This window comes from Setaria italica, chromosome V, assembly GCF_000263155.2.
Source record: "Setaria italica strain Yugu1 chromosome V, Setaria_italica_v2.0, whole genome shotgun sequence".
Lineage (NCBI taxonomy): Eukaryota > Viridiplantae > Streptophyta > Magnoliopsida > Poales > Poaceae > Setaria > Setaria italica.
In genome coordinates this window covers 35,508,234-35,528,911 of record NC_028454.1, presented here as the reverse complement: position 1 = coordinate 35,528,911, position 20,678 = coordinate 35,508,234, and the positions used below count along the sequence as shown (strand labels likewise).

General features: G+C 45.8%; 5 protein-coding genes across 6 annotated transcripts; 1 reads left to right on the top strand and 4 right to left on the bottom strand.

Moving 5' to 3' along the window:
* Positions 1-3: 3 nt before the first annotated feature.
* On the bottom strand, positions 4-4,204 carry LOC101775968 (probable acyl-[acyl-carrier-protein]--UDP-N-acetylglucosamine O-acyltransferase, mitochondrial). Of its 2 annotated transcripts, none has more exons than XM_004969731.2 (11): positions 4,035-4,204; positions 3,811-3,899; positions 3,339-3,463; positions 2,646-2,754; positions 2,292-2,384; positions 2,093-2,209; positions 1,928-2,011; positions 1,383-1,487; positions 901-987; positions 702-828; positions 4-339 (listed from the first exon to the last, which is right to left on the bottom strand). In XM_004969731.2, the coding sequence occupies exons 1-10, from the start codon at positions 4,117-4,119 to the stop codon at positions 709-711; spliced, it is 1,014 nt and encodes a 337-aa protein (XP_004969788.1). In that variant the 5' UTR covers positions 4,120-4,204; the 3' UTR covers positions 4-339; positions 702-708. The 2 variants fall into 2 exon arrangements, with proteins under 2 accessions (XP_004969788.1, XP_022682155.1); XM_022826420.1 differs by having other exon boundaries at positions 1,928-1,992; positions 2,149-2,209.
* Positions 4,205-6,192: 1,988 nt separating this feature from the next.
* On the top strand, positions 6,193-9,572 carry LOC101775556 (RGG repeats nuclear RNA binding protein C). Its single transcript, XM_004969730.4, has 6 exons — positions 6,193-6,559; positions 6,903-7,293; positions 7,404-7,545; positions 8,379-8,537; positions 8,626-8,682; positions 9,138-9,572. Exons 1-6 carry the CDS (start codon positions 6,367-6,369, stop codon positions 9,321-9,323), a joined length of 1,128 nt encoding a protein of 375 aa, XP_004969787.1. The 5' UTR covers positions 6,193-6,366; the 3' UTR covers positions 9,324-9,572.
* A 120-nt stretch (positions 9,573-9,692) lies between these two features.
* LOC101755178 (putative disease resistance RPP13-like protein 1) lies at positions 9,693-11,593 on the bottom strand. The gene has a single exon (XM_004972093.3). It carries the CDS (start codon positions 11,569-11,571, stop codon positions 9,985-9,987), a length of 1,587 nt encoding a protein of 528 aa, XP_004972150.2. The 5' UTR covers positions 11,572-11,593; the 3' UTR covers positions 9,693-9,984.
* A 1,010-nt stretch (positions 11,594-12,603) lies between these two features.
* Positions 12,604-14,812, bottom strand: LOC101754774. Its single transcript, XM_004972092.3, has one exon. The coding sequence runs from the start codon at positions 14,276-14,278 to the stop codon at positions 12,764-12,766; it is 1,515 nt and encodes a 504-aa protein (XP_004972149.1). The 5' UTR covers positions 14,279-14,812; the 3' UTR covers positions 12,604-12,763.
* A 1,087-nt stretch (positions 14,813-15,899) lies between these two features.
* Positions 15,900-19,908, bottom strand: LOC101754373 (disease resistance protein RGA2). Its single transcript, XM_004972091.2, has 2 exons — positions 18,807-19,908; positions 15,900-16,819 (listed from the first exon to the last, which is right to left on the bottom strand). The coding sequence occupies exons 1-2, from the start codon at positions 19,906-19,908 to the stop codon at positions 15,900-15,902; spliced, it is 2,022 nt and encodes a 673-aa protein (XP_004972148.2).
* Between the last annotated feature and the right edge of the window lie 770 nt (positions 19,909-20,678).

Below are 20,678 nucleotides of genomic sequence, written 5' to 3'. Positions count from 1 at the left end.
CGATTAATGGTGATATTATTCAGATCTTGCATATTTGAACCTGGGATAGGCCACCATGTACAGTTTGAACAAAATACATGATTCCCTGTAAACTAGCACGCGACTACAAATAGGGCGAAAAAAAATTCATACATCCGGAACAAAATTCTGGCTACAGCAGGCTTCCTGAATGTCCTATACACGGATGTGAAGAACATCTTGTTGATCACCCAGGTTCAACCGGGATTGCCTAGTCCAATTTTTTTTTTTTTTGACAGGTCCTGGTCCAATATTCAGGGTATGGGCTATGTGATGTGCCCACGTGTTCAGGTATGATGGACAGCAAAACTGAATATGCACCTGCAGACAGAAAACCAACGGTTCAGTCTTTGCAGCAAAGCTTCACAAGATATACATCACATATTGGCAACCAAGATAGATAGTGAAAACCAAATCGAGTTCCACATAAACTGAATAGCACAAAGTTTTGCAATGACACGGAAAATAATCGTTGATCAGTAGCATTTATTAGTGCATTTTTCAACATGCTCGCGTTGTGCTCGATGCCACCCTACCTTGATGATTTTTCCTTTCTCAGAATTTATTAGAAACGGAAAGGTTTGAAAGCACCATGTCACAATTCACGCCACACCAAAAGTTATATTACTGCACAAAATACCTAAGTAATGTCTGACATAACAACCAGACAAGAACTGGCTCACCGCTCACTTATGAACTGTTCCAACTTCTGAATTTGCAAATCCCACGACGTCCTTGATCAAACGACATGCGAATTGATTCCACCATGCAGGATACAGCTGGAGATTCTGACAACTCAATTTCCCGTTCCTGGTGATATGGATTTAAATAAATACATGCACACGTGGAGGTACCAACAAAATGATGAGCAAGTATGCTTACCAAATCAGCCAGTCTATCTTCAAAGCTAATCTCACTAGCAATAGTTGGCATAAATACTTTCTGATAAGCTTTCCTTAACCTTCGTACCTAGATTTATGAAGATTCCATGTCAGTATTACAAGACAGCCAAATGTACTTAGTTGCAAACTTCTAGGCCCCTAGTGTTATTAAGGATGTCCTGAAGTTTTTAAACCAGCATTAGAAATTTCGTTTATTGCAAAAGTTATATTATTCCAGATGTCTTTCTAATAAGGCACTACAGCAACTGCGAAGTGCCAACTGGCAGCTCCCTAGTGTGAACAAACATTGAATTTGATAACATGTTAAAACATCTACTGGTACCAATGAATAGAATATAGAAGACATTTGCATATACCCTCCCTAAAACTCTGATTCAAGTACAAAAGGTAGCGTAGTACTATCATGCTGTGGACACTGCATTTTATCCATAAGGACTCAACATTTCAGTAATATAGGAAAACCTCTTCGTTCGAGAATCCGTTGCGCCTAAGACCTTCAAGATTCAGACCACGAAGCTCTGCTCTATCACCTGCAACCATCGTGTACCTTGGCACATCTTGTGTAACCTGATCCAAATTGAATGAATGAATTTTGGTAACATATGAAGAAACTTGACATTCAAACAATCAAAAGGTTAAACACTGCAAGTGTCAACTCAAGGTGGCTATTTCTGGATAGTGGGAACTACAGTTCCATCAGGCTTCAACAAGCACATAGAGGGGGAAATAAAGAAAATAAATACAATGGAAACAACTATCAAATAAATGATATTAGCAGTGAGAGCCTCCTTGGTGAGAAAACGCAGCATAATTGATAGTCCCTGAACCCCATATAATCATGTAACATTGAATGCATTATGATTCTCCTGGGTTCTGTTTTCCCATCTTTATTTTGTGATAGTGCAATACTTTTCAGAAATTGTTGATAAAACTACATGAAGTATCATTTTTCTTTACCATAAAAACAATGTTCCACTGTAAGTAATGCAGATCAAATTTCAACATACCACAGAGCCTCCACCAAGAAATGAGTATGACCCAATATGACAAAATTGATGGACAACAACAGCCCCTGCAGTGTGAGTAAAGTCCTGGAAAAAAAAAAGAACACTTTTAAAGACACATCAACCCAGTTGATGAGAGAAAGCTACCATAGTAAAATGATTACTCACTTCAACAACTACATGGCCAGCAAATAGAGTATTATTAGCAAAGATGTTATTGTTACCAATCGTGCAATCATGAGCAATATGGCACGAACCCATTATAAGATTTTTGTCACCAATCACCTGCAAAACAGATCCCTATGAGTCAGATGGAAGATGTAAGCTCGGCGAAAAAAACTTGTAATCGAACAAGAAATCCGAATACCGTGCAGTCACTAGATTTAGAAGAACGATGAATAGAGCAGTACTCTCTGATCTCATTATTTCTACCAATATGTAGAAAGCATTCATCTCCAGTCTAAACAAGACGAAAAGGGCATTAATAGTTTGCACAAAGAATAGCATTTCAAGTAGCCAAAAAACACAATCATTGTCTACGGTGAGAAGTTGTGCATGTGAGCGCCAGCGCCTAAATTTTTCCTTCGCTGGTCCATAAGAGCCATTGGTTTTAAAGTTCATAGTTCATACAGATACTTTATATGAATGGTAAGTAAACTCTATGTCATGTGTCAATTTTACACCTGCAACTTTATGTGACAATAATTAAAGAAAAACTAACCTTATATTTCAAATCTTGGCACTTTGAACCAACAATAGCATAGTGTCCGATGACATTGTTTTCCCCGATAATTGTCTGCCCAGGGATATCTGCACCAAGGATAGCACCACTGCCAGAAAATTATATTCCATAGTATGAATTGGGATAGATCTATGCTGTTCACATATCAAATTGTAAGATATATTACGAGTTTGCGATATAATGTACTATCCTCGAATTTTGCAAATTCAGGCATAGAGTGTTGTTAGCTATGGCTAAGCTGTTACAAAACAAAGTATTTCAGCCAAGTAACTCTATGCTGTGAGTTCAAGATCTTCGATTGTTTTTCATCAAAAAGTTGTCATGAAGGTCTTTGTTCAGTGCTCCAGAGGAGTCTGGAGGTAGTGATGCTCCAACCATGATAGATAAGCAACGACACACGAACCATTTACAATTGCCTATGGAAACATCCCCAAAATCAAAATACTGGACTTGGAGCTCCAACTCATCTACTGTTGTGACGATATTCAGACTATGGTAGCTGCAATTCATGCTAAATTGTACTTCCATTCCACAAAAAATGTTCGATACATCTTTCTTTGCTTCAGTTATATATCAAACTATGGAGTTCCAATGTAGGTCACCGCAAGCATCAACGTAGTTACAAAAGAGTGGAGATCAGGAGGAACAACATAAGAAAAGATGCTATCTCACGTTTGAACAACACATCCCTCCCCTAGCTCAGTATCTCCCACGACATGGCTCCCAGCATGTAATTGACAAGCATCACCAATCTTAGCCGAAGGCCCAACCGTGCAAAAGGGCCCTATCGACACACCCTGCAAAGTGGTCCAAGGGACACACAAACATTGAGGCTTTCCACTGTAAAAACACAAGTCTACTATAAATACATACTTAACACGTAAGGCACTGTAGATGGAAACAGGAAGCATCATCTTAGATTGTGAGCATTTGTATCAGGCAATTTGCAGAGGAGGCTCATCCGGCAAGCAGAATTAACTAGCAAGCACGCCACCTGCATGAACCTAATAGAACAACCCAGGCAACGGCGGTTCCATCGGAAAAATTCAGAAGTGCAGCGCCGCACATGCTTCGTGCCACCACTACAACGAATCTCAGCTGCGTGCGATCAGTGCGTGGGAGCGCACGCGGGAGGAGGCTTCACCTGGCCGATGGAGGCATCGGGGTGGACGACGGCGGCGGGGTGGATGAAGCTTCCGGACGCCTCCCGCGCCGCTCCCTGGGAAGAAGCACCTGCAGGCCACGGTGGGCGTGAGAATGAGAAAGCGATCTGACGCCGAGCGGCAGATGCCGTGGAGGCTGATGCGACCAGAAGAGGCTAGTGGAAGGAGGGAGGGAGGGAGGGAGCGAGAGGGAGAAGGCGCGTACTCGCATGGAGAAGCCGCGTGGTGGTGCTCTGGAGGCGACACGGGAGTAGCCGCCGCGCGGCGCGGGCGGCGGCGGTGGCGGACATTGTGGGCAGAGAGGGCTTGCGTTTGGGGGAAGGGAAGCGGAACGCCGGGAATGACGTCAGCCGTGCTTGGGGGTTTTTCGGGAAGCTGTCGCTGATGCAGCCTGGCTGTGGCGCGTCCATCAGCATTCCAGCGGCGGGGGCGCGGGGCCGCACGGGCGCACACGGCACACCGCACAGAGAGACAGGTCTCCTGGTTAAGCCAAGGTTTGCCAGTTGTATGTTTGGCGCCGGCGCTGATTTGCTTTGCTTCAGCAGTCGCACCAAAAAAAAAAAAATTCGTCCCAACATGTACGAGGTATAGATACGACGATACGAGATATTATGGCTATTCGTTTCTTTTTCATTTATAGAACTACAGAAGCCTTGTTTTGTTTCATTTTTACAAGCTTTTGGTGTCACTAAATTCGTGTTCAAAAGTATTTTCTTATAACTATACTTTATATGGCGTAGATAAAGAGTATGTTAAAGTTTTGTCTCAACAAAATGGAACACATTTAGTGAGAAAAAAAGCAGAACTACAGCTCAGCAGAAAAAAAACATAACTCACGGTTCGAGCATAACTTCAATTATTTTGAAAGTGCTCGAGAATTATAAGCACATCCAAGTATCATGAAAATACAATTCTTCACCGGCACATGCTCAAGAAAATTGTTTTATTATTATGTGAGCCTTTCACTTCATCATTAACCACTTTTGTGTGAGCATACTTGCATAAGCTGTACTAGTTTAGTTTCACTTGCCCGGATTTTGTTGGTCTCCCATATCTTCTCGTGTGAAAAATCAATGGCTAACACCACTTGCGTACTCATATATGTTTATACTTCACATGTGAGAAATGAGTGGAGTCTCCTAGCGCATTACTTCCCATGCTTCTCTATTTCCCCCTCCTCACCAACTCTCGGAGAATATCAATACTATCGAATCACTTTAAGATCTTTGCAAAAGTATTAGCGACATGATACAATACCTAAGTAATTTCTTTGGAGATTGATTTGGGGAACAGAGCTTGCTCGTACCCCTACCTCCAAAAAGTTTTACATCCCTTGATGTATGTAGTAGATATTAGATCCAATTTACTAGTTAAGTTTGAAACTAGCCCCTCTCCCTCTTGTGTTATTCACCATCTATTGTGTGTTAGTCCTCCCTCAATTGAGAGGATCATGCTCTATCGCTGTTGGAGTGTTGGGATAAGTTTAGAGATGCGTGTACATTTTTTATTAAATTGGTAGAAAATGAGTTAAATATACTTCATTTGTTTAAGGGTCCGTGACCACACAAGAGAACATATATGGAGCTAGGGAGCAAGAAAGTTGTTGTATGGCAAATCAAGATATATCGTTGTTAATGTTTGAAAGAAATGTATCATAATGAAATACTACGTGGTGGAAGGGAAATGGAAAATGACATATCACCATTGCGTTATTAGCCTCCTCGAAGAGACGAGAAGTACTAGTGACATCAAAATGATAAATATAGGGAATGTTTATAGCAAGTACAGCATCTTGATACAGATATAATTAAACATGACTTTACTAGAATTAAAATGGATTCAATCGTCGTTCTTGAATTGTCTGATAGAAATGGATTAAACCCTCAACCATTGGGCAGTCGATTTGGTTTCACTCCACTGTCCACCAAACCTCACACTTTCAGCTTTAAAAACCCCCCACACTTTTAACCAAACCAGTCCCGACATGACACGCATTTTTCGATCAAAACATATCACAGCCGTCCGGCTCGTAGCGCACGGCTCCAGATGGCCAGATTCCCGAACCCACGAGCGCTCACTACCCCCGAGGACCACAGACCACCGAAATTCCATGCCTACCCCTCCGTTCGCGTCGGCGCTGCCCAGCGGGCCAAACGCACCAAACCGCTACCAAAGGGTAATTACCACTCAACCCCAAGGCTATTACCGTAATTCGCGAGCTACTGAGCAGAAATGGTAAAAAAAACCAGCAGCCCGACACGGAGGCGAAAGGATATGAGCTCGCGTAGGAGTGCGGCTAGGGTTTCTCCTTGTCACACTCTCCCCACCCGTCTCCTGTCTCCAACCCCTCGCCGCGCCGCCGCCGCCGCCGCCCAAAACCCTACCCTCCCCCCCCCCCCCCTCCCCAGCTCCCTCTCTTATTCTAATGGCGGCCCAACCCGTCCGGCGAAGCTGCTAGTGCTTGTACCCAGTCTCTTCATCTGGTACCTCGCGACCCCACTGCTGCCTCCTCTCCCGGCGCCGCCGCCGCCGCTGACATGGCCACCCTCAACCCGTTCGACCTCCTCGGCGCCGACGACGGCGATGATCCCTCGCAGCTGATTGCCGCCGCGGCGGCGGCGGCGCAGAAGGCCGAGGCGAAGAAGGCCGCCACGGCGCCTGCTGGGAAGGCGGCCCAGCCTGCGGCTGCTGCCAAGTTCCCGACCAAGCCCGCTCCCCCCTCGCAAGCTGGTGAGTTGTGATTGCTAGGATGCTAGATCTGGTATTCTGGGCATTTAGGATTCTCGCGTCTTCCAGTACGCTTCGATTGGTACGAGCTTTTTAAAGATGTTTAGAGCATGTTTAGCGATAATTTCTGAATTAGTTGTCCATCCTCGACCTCGAGGATGCATCATTCCAGTTGCAAGCTTTGATGATGCGACTTGTAAAGGTGTTAGCTTTCCACTGCTGGAAAGTGGAATTTATACCTTTCTTCAGGCCTGATGTTATGTTGGGGCTTTTAAATAGATTATATTACCTCCATTTCCTGAAAGCACGAATGCTCAGTTTAACTCTTGAACTGTACTTGTTTCAGTGAGAGATGCACGTGGTGGCGGTGCACCAGCTCGTGGTGGCTTTGGCCGCGGTGAACGTGGCCGTGGCAGAGGTGGACGGGGATATGGCCAGAACCGTGACTTCGGTGGTGACAATGCCAATGGCTTCCAGGGAGGTTATGGTGGTGGAGGCTTTGGGGATGGTGCTGTAACTGGTGGAGCTGAAGGGGAAAGGGAGAGAGGCCCTCGCCCCCCTTACCGTGGAGGAGGCAGACGTGGTGGCTACAGGAATGGTGAGTTTGGTGATGACTCTGAGAGGCCACCACGGAGAAACTATGAACGCCACAGTGGAACTGGCCGTGGGTATGAGATGAAGCGTGATGGCGCAGGGCGTGGGAACTGGGGTACCGCCACTGATGAAGTTCTTGCCCAGTAAGGAAACTTATACTGTGTTGATTTTGTCTCTCTGCCTTTGTGTAGCATTCTTGTGATGTATTCCTTTGGGAGGTAAAATTTTTATTAATGTAATCCTGTGTGTCTAGGGAAACTGAGGAAGCTCTGAAGGTGGAGGAGGGTGCTCCTATTGCTGAGAAACAGGGCGAGCAGAATGACGCCCCAGCAGCTGATGAGAACAAAGATAACAAGGATGCTGCTGCTGATGAGGAAGAAAAGGAAGAGGACAAGGTAACAACATATTTATTCTATCCATTTTAATTCTATTTGATGTTGAATTGGTAGTTCCTGCACAATTGTGATGTGTAATGCAATAACGGTGTTTAAAACTGCATCCATTTGCCATTGCAAACTGTAAGAGAGTTTTATTGTGATGTTTGTCTAATACCCTTTGATTTCTGAGTCCAGGACATTCATATCACTGAGTGTAATTGTTAGGGGGTGTTTGGTTCCACCTTGCTAAAGTTTAGCAACTTTTAGCTGCTAAACTGCCAAACACCCTTGCTAAAACTTGCTAAAGTTGAGTTGCTAAAGTTTAGCACTTTAGCAAGTTTTTGGTTGCTAAAACTTGCTAAAAGGTGGGCTGGACAACCTATTACCCCTCATTTATTGCTTGTCTCCCCCCTCCTGCGCACCTTTAATAAGGGTAGATAGGTCTTTTTACAGCTCATTAAATGCCTTTTATCAAGAGTATCCAAACAGCTTTTGCTAAAGTTTAGCAACTAAAGTTTAGCAAATTTTAGCTGCTAAACTTTAGCAAGAGTAACCAAACAGGGCCTAATTTTGTTAACTTTGTTGACCAGTTTTACTTCCAAATACAATGACAAAGTAACTTGGTCTTTGTCGCATTAAATCTTCGAGATGCCAATTTTATGGGTGCCTAATTTCTGTCCTGTTATTTATCACATTGTCATATCCTGAGGCATCCTGTCACGGAAACAGCTTCTACATGCCAGCTTAACATATATTTTTTTTCCCATACAAGCTAATGCCCCATTCTTCTCTTTTTTTGGTATAATAGTATTGGTGCTGATCTGTCTATCTTTTAATATTCAATCACACAGGAGATGACTCTGGAGGAGTTTGAGAAAATAAGGGAGGAGAAGAGGAAAGCACTACTTGCACTGAAGGCTGAAGAGAGGAGGGTTGAAGTTGATAAGGATCTGCAGTCTCTGCAGCCACTTTCAAACAAGAAAGAAAATGATGAAGTTTTCATTAAGCTGGTTAGTTTCCTCTAATATGATACCTTGATACCTAAATTCTACTGAGCTTTGCTTATGTGCTCATGAATATAATTTTTTGTATTCTTAGGGTTCTGACAAGGATAAGAAGAAGGAAAGTGCTGAGCGTGATGAGCGTGCCAAGAAGGTATGCATATCCTATCTATGCAGTTGGAGATGAAAATAGTTGATGACATGGTTTTACTATAGTTGTACATGTTTGGTTTCTTTGCTGCCATTTTACAATGGAATGATGTGTTAATTCTGTGTTAGATAGATTTTGTTTCAGAATTCTTTAGGTTATCTTGCCCTCTTTTCTTAGAACAATCCTCTTGGGAATTGTTTATGGTCATATGGAATAGAATCTGAAATAACCCTAGAGCTGTAAGCTTGTGATTTGAGAAGAATCAGTATTCTGAACCCTTGATACACTAAATCTGACTAAGGGGGAGATAGAATGGGACAGTCTTGGTACAATGACCCTTATGATTCTGTCTGGCACATGGCGTTTTTACGATTATGTTATGTTTTGTTTTGTGATTAGTGCTTAGTTATGGGAATAATTGGGTGCTAATGCTGTAATTTCTAAAATTTTTGGTGCAGTCCGTGAGCATCAATGAGTTCCTGAAACCTGCTGAAGGAGAAAGGTACTATGGGGGTCGTGGTCGTGGAAGGGGCCGCGGGGAGCGTGGCGGTAGAGGTGGGTACTTCGGGGGTTACCATCGTGGGCCAGCTGCTGCCCCGGCCATTGAAGATCAAGCTCAGTTCCCAAGCCTTGGTGGGAAGTGAAGGGCACTTAGTGTCATCTCGAGCATTGCATTGTCTACTGGTGTCATCTTTAAATTTTGGCCGACGTTACATTATTGTGCCACGGTTTAACCAGAACAAATAATGGTGTTTCATGTGGCCTTCTTTTCACCGTGTGTTATTTGATGTTGTATACCGGAGTTGTTTGTCAGAATTGGCCTCTAATTTTGTAGGCTAGCTTTACCATTTTGTTGAAGATCGGCAATCCTTGAATGTTTCGTTGCCTCTTGCTTTTCCTTGTTCCATCTTTGTGATTGCTATCTGAATTGTGATTTTTGCTGAGTGAAGACCTTAGGACTTTAGGTTCAGCAGCTAGGTCCCCTGTTCAGCTGCTGGTGAATCTAGATGCTGTTTGAGCTGAAGCACTATCAAGATTTCAGATGGTGGCCACTGGCCATTGCCTGTGAATCTGGTGGCTATGCTCTGTGGACGGGCCTAAGGCTCATCCTGTAACTCTGTAAGCAGATAGCCTGATCGAAACCGTACATGATTTCAGCTTAGCATCTGGACACTACTAGCATTTTATATATAGTAATACGCTTATGTATGCGAATAATCTGATCAAAGCCATACATTACAGGGTTACAGCTAAACTCTGTTAGTGTGTGTATTTGAAGAGTGATATTGCCTGAAAAAGGTAACATCACACCATGGCATGCCGTGGGCGCTTCTTGTTGACCGTAGAGCATCCGGCCGTCTGGGACGCGCAGCTTGCAAAGTAGGTGTAGTAGGGGGGAACGGCTGATCTCCATGCCACAGCACTGAAATTTCCCTGACGCGTAGAGCGTCCTGATAGAATATCTTGTACGGTTACCTCAGGGACATCGTCCTGGGGAGATGGCTTCTGATACGGGTTGCAGATTACCGTGACGACGTCGCGAGTCCTGGCCCTCCTCCAAGTGTACACATACCGCCCTTGCTGCAAGAGCCTGTTAGGATGCTTGCCAAACATGAGCAGGTGCTTCCTTGCGCAGCCTCTCAAGCACTGAAGCACCCTGAGCCAGAACTCGGCGTTCAGATTGGCTCTCATCAAGCTTGCCACTATGTTTCCTGCCAAGAACGCACCGTTCAGCAGCTCCGCGATCTCCATGGCCAGGGATGCGAGCTTTGGTTGGTCATCGGGGTTCGCGCTTCCGAATGCGAGCGCCTTGAAGAAGTACCAGTAAGCTTCTTGCGGCAGAGCCTTCAGTCTGAGAGCCTCGGTTGTTCCAAGAGCAACTACCTCCTCTGATCTGCTTGTGATTACAATCTTGCTCCCATGCCCCATGCTGCTTGCTGCCGAGTAGTACAGCCTCCTCCATGCCGCCTCGTCGATGTCCCCAGCTAGCTCGATGACGGCAAGTGACCTCCCATGTGAAGGAGCAGTGACATCTTGGTGCTTGATCACAGCACTGCCTCTGAAAGCACCCAGGTCTTCTCCGGTGAAGAGAACAATGGATGAGAAGTAGCTGCGCACCCTGCCATCAAGGCAGACATGCTCAACAAGCGTGCTCTTACCGATCCTCGCCGCGCCGACGATCGGAAGCACGCCGGGGTTTTCATTGCCAGCGGGGGATTCTGGCCGGAGCAGGAAGTTGATGACCGTCTCCATCTCCATCTGCCGGCCGAACATTACGTTGCCAAGAATCAAGTACGTGCCGTACGGCTGCCGGCATATGCGAGGGTATCCCCGCGAGAACACGGCGAATTCCAGCATGTCGCCCACCAACGTCTCGAGGCCGTCGAGCATCTTCTCCAGATTCTTCAGGCTCTCGGTGTTCTGCCGGTTTCCATTGCTGCTGCTGCTGCCGGGAAAGGAGGGGAGCCGCTTGGCTGAACTGAATCTAGGCAGGGCAACAGGGAGGCCACCACTCACCTCGTCATGGCCTCTGTAATTGACGGTGTCGAGCATGTAGTGACCCCCGTACATGCCTTGCCTGAGCATCTCAAGCTGCCGGATCATCGCCTGATTGGTGATGTGCCGCCCCTCGGCCTCCTCCACCATTGAGTCGACCCGGAGCAGCACGCGCTGCAGCCGCTGGATCTTGTGCTCTGCCTCTTCTGACCTCTTGTACCTCTGGATCACCATGGATAGGGCTCTGCTCAGGAGGTTGCTCATGATCGCAGAAAGAATGGCCTCCATTGCAAGGATTCTCTCAAGGAAAAGGTTTGTGGTGAAATGGAGATCGCGGCAAGGAGAAGGTTCATGGCGCAATGGAGAGAAGTTTCTCCATTGCAAGCATCCTCTCATGTCTCATGTCAGCAGTCCAAGGTTGGTGCACGCTGTTGACTTGACTTCGAAATGGAGGACAGAAAATTTGTGGACATTACAGTATGAATGGACCAAAAAAGAAAATGACTCTCCACGAGGCTCATACTAGGTCATGGTCATGGGTGATGAACTGATGGTAACATCACTGAATTTAGTGTATGGTTCCATCTGGCAGTCCATTTTAAGCGTCAGAGAGGGGTTGCTGATCCGCAGATTTGACTCGGCTCCGGAGAACATGCGTAGAAGACAGGGTAAAGAAAAATGCACTTCTTTTGTCCAATAAAGAAAGCTTTAAGATCGTTGCATTAACATGATACAGAGACTTTGAAACACTCCTGGCCTTGGTATTACCATGACACATAACTTCAAATAAAAAAAGATAAATAAAGGATCAAAGCGGGTATAAAGACATTATGACGATTCAGAGGTAAAATGTTAGTAAGACAATGATATGACACACGGGTCACTGATTCCGTTTACCAGTTAGATTTTAGTAGGTAACAATTACTCTATACACATTTTCATCCACATTTCATCCACGTTCATACTTTTCACTTTGCATCACACCTCCTTCATATGTGTTTGACATATGTTTAATTAAACATATAGTTTGAGCATTGTGTTTAGTAGAAAGGGCTTTGCTACGGTACTCCAAAATGACTGTGGACCGTCCGTTTAGCCGGATATGGCCGGCTAATTACCTAGGAGGTAATAAATTAAATATTTATTTATATATTTTTAATTTTGAAAATAGGAAAAATATTTCTTCCTGTTAGATCTAACTTCCATGCATAACCCTATTAGATCAAACAATATGTAACACGTGACAATCCATTAGCTGTGACAATGTGCTACAGATGTAACATGTTTTTCCTCGCGTGACATGTCTGTTTAAGCGTGACGATTTATCCTCTAACGTGACATGGATGAGTAGTTAAAGAAAATCTTAACATGATATGGTTATGTTGTAATATGTTTTGTTTTTCATAACGTGATATAGATGAATTGTGACGTATATTTTTCCAGCATGTATCATACACTTGATAGGTTCAATTTTTATAGATAGGTGATAATTACATAAATGTTAGCCTATACTTGGTCACCGTGCTATTTGAAGAGATCACCGTGCTAGTTTACATACAGCTGAGTATTACACATGGGTATAGGACTATCAAACCACCACCTGCCGAGGGCGCTTCTTTCTGGCCGTGGAGCATCCGGCCGTTTGTGACACACAATTGAACACGTAGGTGTAGTAAGGAGGTACGCTGGACCTCCATCCAACTGCTCTGAACTTCCCCTTATGTGTGGCACGCCCTGCTATGATGTCATGTGCTGTGAGCTTCGGGACACCATTCTGGGTAGTACGCTTCTGATAAATTTTGTGGATCACAACGACATTTCGGCTCCTGGCCATACTCCAAGCATACAATGGATATCCATTCTCCAAAAGATCTGTCGGGTCCATACCGAATGTGAGAAGGTGCTTGCTTAAGAAATCTCTCACGCAATGAAGCACCCTGCGCCAGAACTGAACGTTCAGGTTGGCCCTTATCAAACTTCCCACTATGTTTGCTCCCAAGAACGAACCGTTCATCAGCGTTGCAATCTCCATGCCTAGCGAAGCGAGCTTCGGGTGATCGTCAGGGTTTGCGCTCCCGAACGCGAGCACCTTGAAGAAGTACCAGTAAGCTTCTTGAGGTAGAAGCTTCAGTCTGAGAGCTTGCGTTGTGCCAAGAGCTGCTATCTTCTCTGACCGGCTTGTGATTATGATCTTGTCCCCGTTCCCCATGCTTCTTGCAGCAGAGCAGTACAAATTCCTCCATGTCTCCTCTTCCATGGCCCCGGTTAGCTCAATGACAACAAGTGATCTCCCACACGAGGAGGAGGCAGTAAGATCCTGATGCTTGATCACACCACTTCGTCCCAGAGCAGCCATGTTGTCAGCACCAAGATCGTCTCCGGTGAAGAAGACGATGGAGGAGAAATAACCACGCACCCTTTCGTCGAGGCAGACGTGCTCAACGAGGGTGCTCTTGCCGACCCTCGCCGCGCCGACGATTCGAAGCACCCCTGGATTTCCGTCGCCCGTAGCTTCTGGCCGGAGCAGGAAATTGATGACCGTCTCCTTCTCCATCTGCCTTCCGAACATGACCCTGTCGAGGACCAGGTATTCGCTGTACGGCTGCCGGCAGATGCGAGGGTATCCCTCCAAGAACACGGCGAACTCCACCATGTCGCCCATCAGCGTCTCGAGGCCGTCGAGCATCTTCTCCAGGTTCTTCAGGTTTTCAGCGTCAATCACGGTGCTCTGCTCCTTGCTGCTGCTTCCGGGGAAGGAGAGGAAACGCTTGGCTGAACTAAATCGAGACAAGACAACATCGCCGTCGCCACTCACCTCGTCGTCGTCTCCATGTCCATGGACTCTGTACCTGAAGGTATCTAGCATGCAGTGGCCGCCGTACATGCCTTGCCTGAGCATGTCAAGCTGCCGGAGCATCGCCTGGTTGGTGATGTGCCGCTCCTCGGCCTCCTCCACCATGGCATCAACCCGGAGCAGCACGCGCTGCAGCCGCTGGAGCTTGTGCTCTGTCTCTTCTGCCTTGGATCGCCTATACCTCTGTATCAGCATGGATAGTGCTCTGCTCAGGAGATCGCTTATGATCGCGGAGAGAAGGGGCTCCATTGCTAGACACCACGAGAGAAGATTTGGTGGTGGGTACAATGGAGAATAGAACAGAGAACGGGGCAATGAGCGGTTAACTTCATATGCACAAGTCTTTGCTTCTGCTCATGTCTGCCTGCAACGTTGAAAAGAAAAGCAGCGAAATGCAAATGTAACTGGCTGCTGCTGGAGCTTGTGCTGCTGACTCTTCTGCCTAAAACCGTCTGCACCTCTGGATCACGATGGAGACTTTGGAGAGGGCTCTGCCGAGGAGATCAGATGCGACTGCAGAAAGAAGCAACTCCACAGGTTGAAGGTGGAAAGTGGACAGGAGAGGAGAACGGGACAAGGAGTGGTCAACTTCAGGTGCACAAGTCTTTGCTTCTGCGCGTAGTTGATTCGTAGGTCAGTCAAGCGTTTCTGAAATTCCAATCCAAGTGGACTTCATACAACAATTTCTGTTCTTGTTGTCAGACACGTGGTTGTAAAAAGGGTAGATTATTATGATTTAAGGGTCTTTTGATTTGAATTTTCTAGCAAGCTACAGCCACGCCTCAGTACTCAGTAGTTAGTTCCTCTGTTTGGAATTACCCCACAAAAATAACAGTCTCCTACTTAATGGATTACGGATTACCCCAAGTTGCAATAATTAATCTGCTACAGACGAGCACGCATGATCACAAGGCAAAACACCTCCATGGTGTGCTAATGCTACTTAATGGATAAAACATTGTACAGTGCCAAGTAATACAAATATGAACATAATATTCACATCAAATTGAGTCTTCTACTGCCTACTGCTGCCGGATTTGCTTATTTCGGGCCGGTATGCGTAGTGCAGACGACGATGTTCGCTCCTCGGAGCTCAACATGTAGCTATAGTAGGGTGGTATGTGAGATCTCCATGCCAGGACTTCAAACTTCCCTCGAGGCCTTGCTCTTCCAATTTGAACATCGTTCGCGGTTATCTTAGGCAGACCATGTTTCCGGGGTGAACACACTTGGTAACAACTGTAGACTATGAGGATAGACTGAGTCTTGGGTACTAATCTCCAAAAGTATACTGGCCGATCTTTCGCTAGGAGGTCGGATTGATGCTCACCAAACAGAAGCAGGTGCATGCTTGTGTTATCTCTGTAGCCTTTGAGAACTTTTCGCCAAAACTGAGAACAAGGATTGGCTCTCAGTAAGCCACCAATCAAATTTGCCGCTATGAATGATCTGTTCAACAGGCCCGCGATCTCCATGCATACGGATGCTAACTCCGGCTGATCTCCGGCATCCGTGCTCCCAAACGCGATCGTCTTGAAGAAGTACCAGTAGGCTTCTCGAGGCAATGGTTTCAGCTCCAGAGCTCGTGTTGTCCCAAAACTTGCAATCTTCTCTGACCGGCTTGTAACAAGTATTTTCCTGACAGGTGCGGTGCGTTCTCGCCTCAGTGCGGAGAGAATTCTTCCCAGCGTGCTCTCATCCACGTCGTCGCCATCAAGCTCAATAACAACCAGTGATTTTCCGGCCGACGAATTGAGATGCCGATGCTTGATTATGCCGTTGTCTCCCAGTTGATGAGGCGATGATAGGTTTCCATCCTCGATGTCGCCTTCGCCGAGGAATACGATCAAGGAGAAGTGCTTGCGCACCCTCAGCAGACGTGCTCGACGAGGGTGCTCTTGCCAACTCTTGCTCGACCGATCACCGGAAGAACGCCCAGATCTTCTGTGCCCACAGGCGGCTCTGTTTCCAGCAAGAAGCTCATGATCCTCTCCTGCTCTGCCTCGCGCCCGAACATGCGGTTCTCCAACCACAGGTGCCCGCTGTAAGGCTCGCGGCGCGTGGGAGGGTAGCAGCTCAAGAACACGACGAGCTCCTTCATGTCGTTGGCCATGCGCTCTAGGCTGGTGAGGACCTCTCGCAGCTCCGCCTCCGCATCCCCCTCGCGTCTGGTGTCGTCAGATGCCACGTTCGCCGTCGTCGTCCTGGCGGAGACAGTACACAGGCGCTTCGCCGGATTGAACTGGGACAAGGCGAACGACGACGATGAGTGACTGACCTCGCGATCTTGTTGGGTCTTGCCTTGCATAGCGCCTTGGCTCTTGAAGGCGCTGAGGAGGTAGTAGCCCCTGTACACGCCTTCCCTCATCAGCTGAAGCTGCCGGAGCATCGCCTGGTTGGTGACCCGCCGCCGGTCGGCCTCCTCGACGACGGCCTGGACTCGTAGAAGCACGCGGCGCAGACGGAGCGGGGAGTCCTCTATGCCGCCCTTGCGCCGCCGGTGGCAGCACCTGTCCACGGCGAAGGATATGGATCGGCTGATGAGGTCACCGAGGACCGCAGAAACGAGGGCCTCCATTGCGAACGCTGGTGAGTGAAACACGCTTGCTGAAACAGCTAGAACGCTGGAGTGGCTTTGAATTTTCAGCGCTCCTTTCAGGTTACCAATGACTTTGAACTTGACGACGGAGGGGCTGCACAGTGATATGTCCTGTTGTCTTTTCTCTGCTTGCTTCGAGAACTTGCAAAAGTTGAAGCATGGACTCGGTGACTTTGAAATTGAAGGCTTGTCTGTATTTTCGTTAGGCAACATCCAAAATGCAACTGGAATTCCAAGCACCAAGTCACATGAACACGTGTCTTGAACTCGGACGTTTGGAAAGTACTTCCTCCGTCTCAAATTATGGATCGTCATGGCTTTTTTAGATTTTAGATGCATAGTTTTTATTATACACCTAAATATAATATATGTGCATACAAATATCTATGAATCTAGAAAACTAAAACGACCTACAATTTGAAACGGAGGGAGTAGCGACTAGCAAGACAATGATGATACAGCCGGAGCCAGTTCAAACGTTCGGTTCAGGAAGAAAAAAGCTCTAGCTGTTGGGGTAAGAAATTCCTTACCCAAACAGTGTGCGGCGCGAGCTCTGTGTGGAGAAGTCAAGCTTGAAGTGGAGGAGCCGTGAGAGTGGGAACTGGGAAGACATGAAAGCGAGATTGTTTGAATGATTGGGGGTCTACCCTTTTATTCATGGTTCATGGGAGGTAGTACATATTTGCCCCTTGATATATTTTTCAGATGTCCCATGGACGATTTACTGAAGGCCACGGTATAAGTATAATTCTATTCATACTTCTATTGTGGATTGTATTTCCATGGTAAGTGCTGTAGCAACTTGTTCGCCTTCTAAGAGGCGGGCATACCCAGCGGAAGGAGCGGGCACGGGAGTGAGTGATGTGGTGAGACGGCAGTATGCTGATGGACACTAATGGTGGTGGATCGCTAGCGGATGCTGTTGGTGGCGAGGGAGTGAAAAGATGGACTCATTGCAGATGGTGGGACATCTGTCAGGTACAGGTGCAAGCGGCAGGAATAGGAGCTTCTCAGTTTTCACGGCCATGAACACCATGGAGAAACATATTGGAAGAAGAAGAGAGGAAGAATGATGGATCCAGTAAAGAACGTCCACTTGGAGGATAGCATCTCCAGCTCCTCTGTTTAAGATATATAAGAAAGATTGCTAGCTAGGCTTGTACTGCAACTGCCTCCAGTATATAAAGAGTTCCTGGATTCTAGAATAAAGCTAATCTCTACTTGCAGATACTAGAGTAAATTAGACTACTAGAACAATTCATACCAGATGCAAGCCAATAATGAACAAAATGATGAATAATGGCAGGACTGAGTGCTGAAGCTTTAGGGGGCCTGTTGGCACTCGGTTTATGAGAAGTTCAAAGCGTGGAAGATACATATTAGACAGATTCTGCTGGAAGAAATTAAGGCCGTATTTGGTAACCATGATTTTTTTTCCCAAAACAAGCCTTCAATGCACTTTGTTGGTATTTTTGGAGGTCGAATCATGCATTTGTGCACTGCACTTCAGCGGTCACTTGAATATACTGATCTTCCCCCTATGATCCTTGTTACCTAGATTGCAAACTGTTGTGTACAGAGGGCAAAATGCATGTTTACGCATAGACCCTGAACTATCAAAGGAATAACAGACATCCATGCTATTTGATAGAAAATACAGAAAACAGCTCGCTGTAAGAAAAAGATATATTTGATCACTCTTGGGATATATATTTGCATATCGCCTTTCACACCATTTCATCGCAACGATGCAAGATGCCAATGGATGGAACAACAAGGATGAGTTTTTATCTGGACATGAACAGAATCACACCATGGAGCGAGACCGCTTCTTCTTGCCCATCATGTGTGGGGGTGCCTCCATCTCACAGATCATTGTGCAGCTGTGGTACGGGGGTATGCGTGATTTCCACTCCAGCACTTCCAGTCTCCCATAGGATTCTGCGCTTCTAGTTTGGACTTCGTGCAACTTTGTCTTTGGAACTTCGGTCTGAAGACAATTTTTTTGACAATAAAGAACTTTGAGCCTCATGGAAATGTTGGGCAGACTCCAAACATATGCAGCCTGGTTTTTCCGAAGAAGAGTCTGTGGGCGTTCACCAAAGTGGATGATACTCCTTTCTACATGGGTTCTCTCCAATTCAAGGATTCTGCGCCAAAACCGGCTGTCCATGTTACCTCTCAGAAATCCACCATAAAGGTTTGCGCTCAAGAAAGACCTATCTAGCTCTTCTGCGATTTCCATAGCTATTGATGCTAGCTCCGGATGGTCATCAGGGTTTGTGCTTCCAAAAGCTATCACCTTGAAGAAATACCAGTAGGCTTCCTGAGACAAAAAATCCAATCTAATAGCTCCCGTAGTTCCAAGTTTTAAGATATTGTCTGATCTACTTGTGACAATAACTTTACTTCCTGGTGGCATGTGGCTCGCTGAAGAGTATAACTTTCTGCATTCCCTCTCATCTATAACTAACCCATCAGCAAGCTCCATGACAACAAGTGACCTTCCATGTGAACCATGGGTTTGCTTCTTCACTATACCACTCATGCCTTTTGGAGCAGCAGTAGGATCTCCACTGCATAGAATGATCGAAGAGAAGTGGTTGCGCACCCTCTCATCATAACAGACATGCTCAACGAGAGTGCTTTTCCCAACTCTTGGTGGGCCAATAATAGGAAGCACTTGCAAACCCTGAGCTCCTGGAGGCTCTGGCTTTAACAAGAAGCCCATGATCTTGTCCATCTCTGCTTGGCGGCCAAACATGCACTTCTCCATGAACAAGTACTCGCTGTAAGGCTCACGGCTGATGTGAGGATAGGATTTCAAGAATATGATGAACTCTGACATATCATCCATGATGCTATGCAGGCTTCGTAGCATCTCCTGCAGCTCCTCCAACCCATCGCCTTGAAATTCCACTCCCATCCTCCTGGTAGAGGAGCACAAGCGCTTGGCTGGACTATGTATTGACAAGGCGAAGGGGTGGCCACTAACCTGATCATTGTTCCTCTTTTGATGCAGCATCCGGTATGTGAAATTATCAAGAAGATAGCAGCCTTTGTACATGGCTTCTCTTAGCATCTGGAGCTGCCGGAGCATCGCTTGGTTCGTGATGTGCCTGCCCTCGGCTTCCTCCACGGTGGCCTGGATTTGCAGCAGCACCCCGCGCAGCCGTGGTAGGTACTCCTCCACACCCTTCTGACGGTAGCAGGTGTTGACAACGAAGGAGACCGATCGACTGACGAGATCGCCGAGAACAGCGGAAACGAATTTTTCCATTGTGAACCTTTAGGAGGGGAAGATCGAAGAACGGTGATTTGGTTTGAGTTCTTGTCTAGCCCGTCCGTCGCTGGTTTCTAAGCTGAGATTGGCAGACAAGTTGAAGTGCTGCAAGATCAGGGACTCTAAGTTCCCTTTGTTGTTCACTTGTTGCATTTGGTATGCATGGCAGATATCTAGAAGCAACTGTTTCCACGATGGCACTGTCATCTATGAATTTCCAAGCATGTTTCTTTCAGTTGTTGCCGTGTGAATTAATTAGACGATTAGTCAATGAGAAGGCATGTGCTATGCAGTTTCTACTTGAATAAGTTCGGACTAAGAATAGAAAAGGCAGGCACGTACCTCCTCTGATTCTTGTTGTTTTAGCCTTCTTTATTGTCTTTAAAACACTTGTTATTCTACAACTTCTAGAAAACTTTAATCAACTTGTTTTCAGTTTTTTTCTAATTACACCATTAACTAATTATTCTCACATAAATAAATACTTTAGATAATATTAATTGAAGATAAGATGGTTATTTTGATTATCTCTTTATAAAATAACAAGTATTCTGAATCGGAGGTAACACAAATATGACTTTATGATATGTGTGAGAACGATTTAGAATTTAAGATATCACGAATAATAATACCACAATTATGTGTTCCTCAAAATAAATTGTTTTTTGGCATAGCAAATATATGAATCACAATTATGTGTTCCTCAAAACAAATTTTTTTGGCATAACAAATATATGAATCACAATTATGACTTTAACGTTGTTCCT

What these genes read in the sequence shown, in the direction of transcription:
- LOC101754373 (XM_004972091.2), bottom strand. Translation starts at nt 19,908, where the DNA reads ATGGAAAAATTCGTTTCCGCTGTTCTCGGCGATCTCGTCAGTCGATCG. An exon ending in TTATGGTGGATTTCTGAGAG is followed by an intron (nt 16,820 to 18,806) that starts GTAACATGGACA and finishes ACGAAAATACAG; the next exon opens with ACAAGCCTTCAATTTCAAAG.
- LOC101754774 (XM_004972092.3), bottom strand. Translation starts at nt 14,278, where the DNA reads ATGGAGCCCCTTCTCTCCGCGATCATAAGCGATCTCCTGAGCAGAGCA.
- LOC101755178 (XM_004972093.3), bottom strand. Translation starts at nt 11,571, where the DNA reads ATGAGAGGATGCTTGCAATGGAGAAACTTCTCTCCATTGCGCCATGAA.
- LOC101775556 (XM_004969730.4), top strand. Translation starts at nt 6,367, where the DNA reads ATGGCCACCCTCAACCCGTTCGACCTCCTCGGCGCCGACGACGGCGAT. An exon ending in ACTGATGAAGTTCTTGCCCA is followed by an intron (nt 7,294 to 7,403) that starts GTAAGGAAACTT and finishes CTGTGTGTCTAG; the next exon opens with GGAAACTGAGGAAGCTCTGA. An exon ending in ATGAAGTTTTCATTAAGCTG is followed by an intron (nt 8,538 to 8,625) that starts GTTAGTTTCCTC and finishes TTGTATTCTTAG; the next exon opens with GGTTCTGACAAGGATAAGAA.
- LOC101775968 (XM_004969731.2), bottom strand. Translation starts at nt 4,119, where the DNA reads ATGTCCGCCACCGCCGCCGCCCGCGCCGCGCGGCGGCTACTCCCGTGT. An exon ending in GAGGGATGTGTTGTTCAAAC is followed by an intron (nt 2,755 to 3,338) that starts GTGAGATAGCAT and finishes ATTTTCTGGCAG; the next exon opens with TGGTGCTATCCTTGGTGCAG. An exon ending in GCCAAGATTTGAAATATAAG is followed by an intron (nt 2,385 to 2,645) that starts GTTAGTTTTTCT and finishes CGTCTTGTTTAG; the next exon opens with ACTGGAGATGAATGCTTTCT.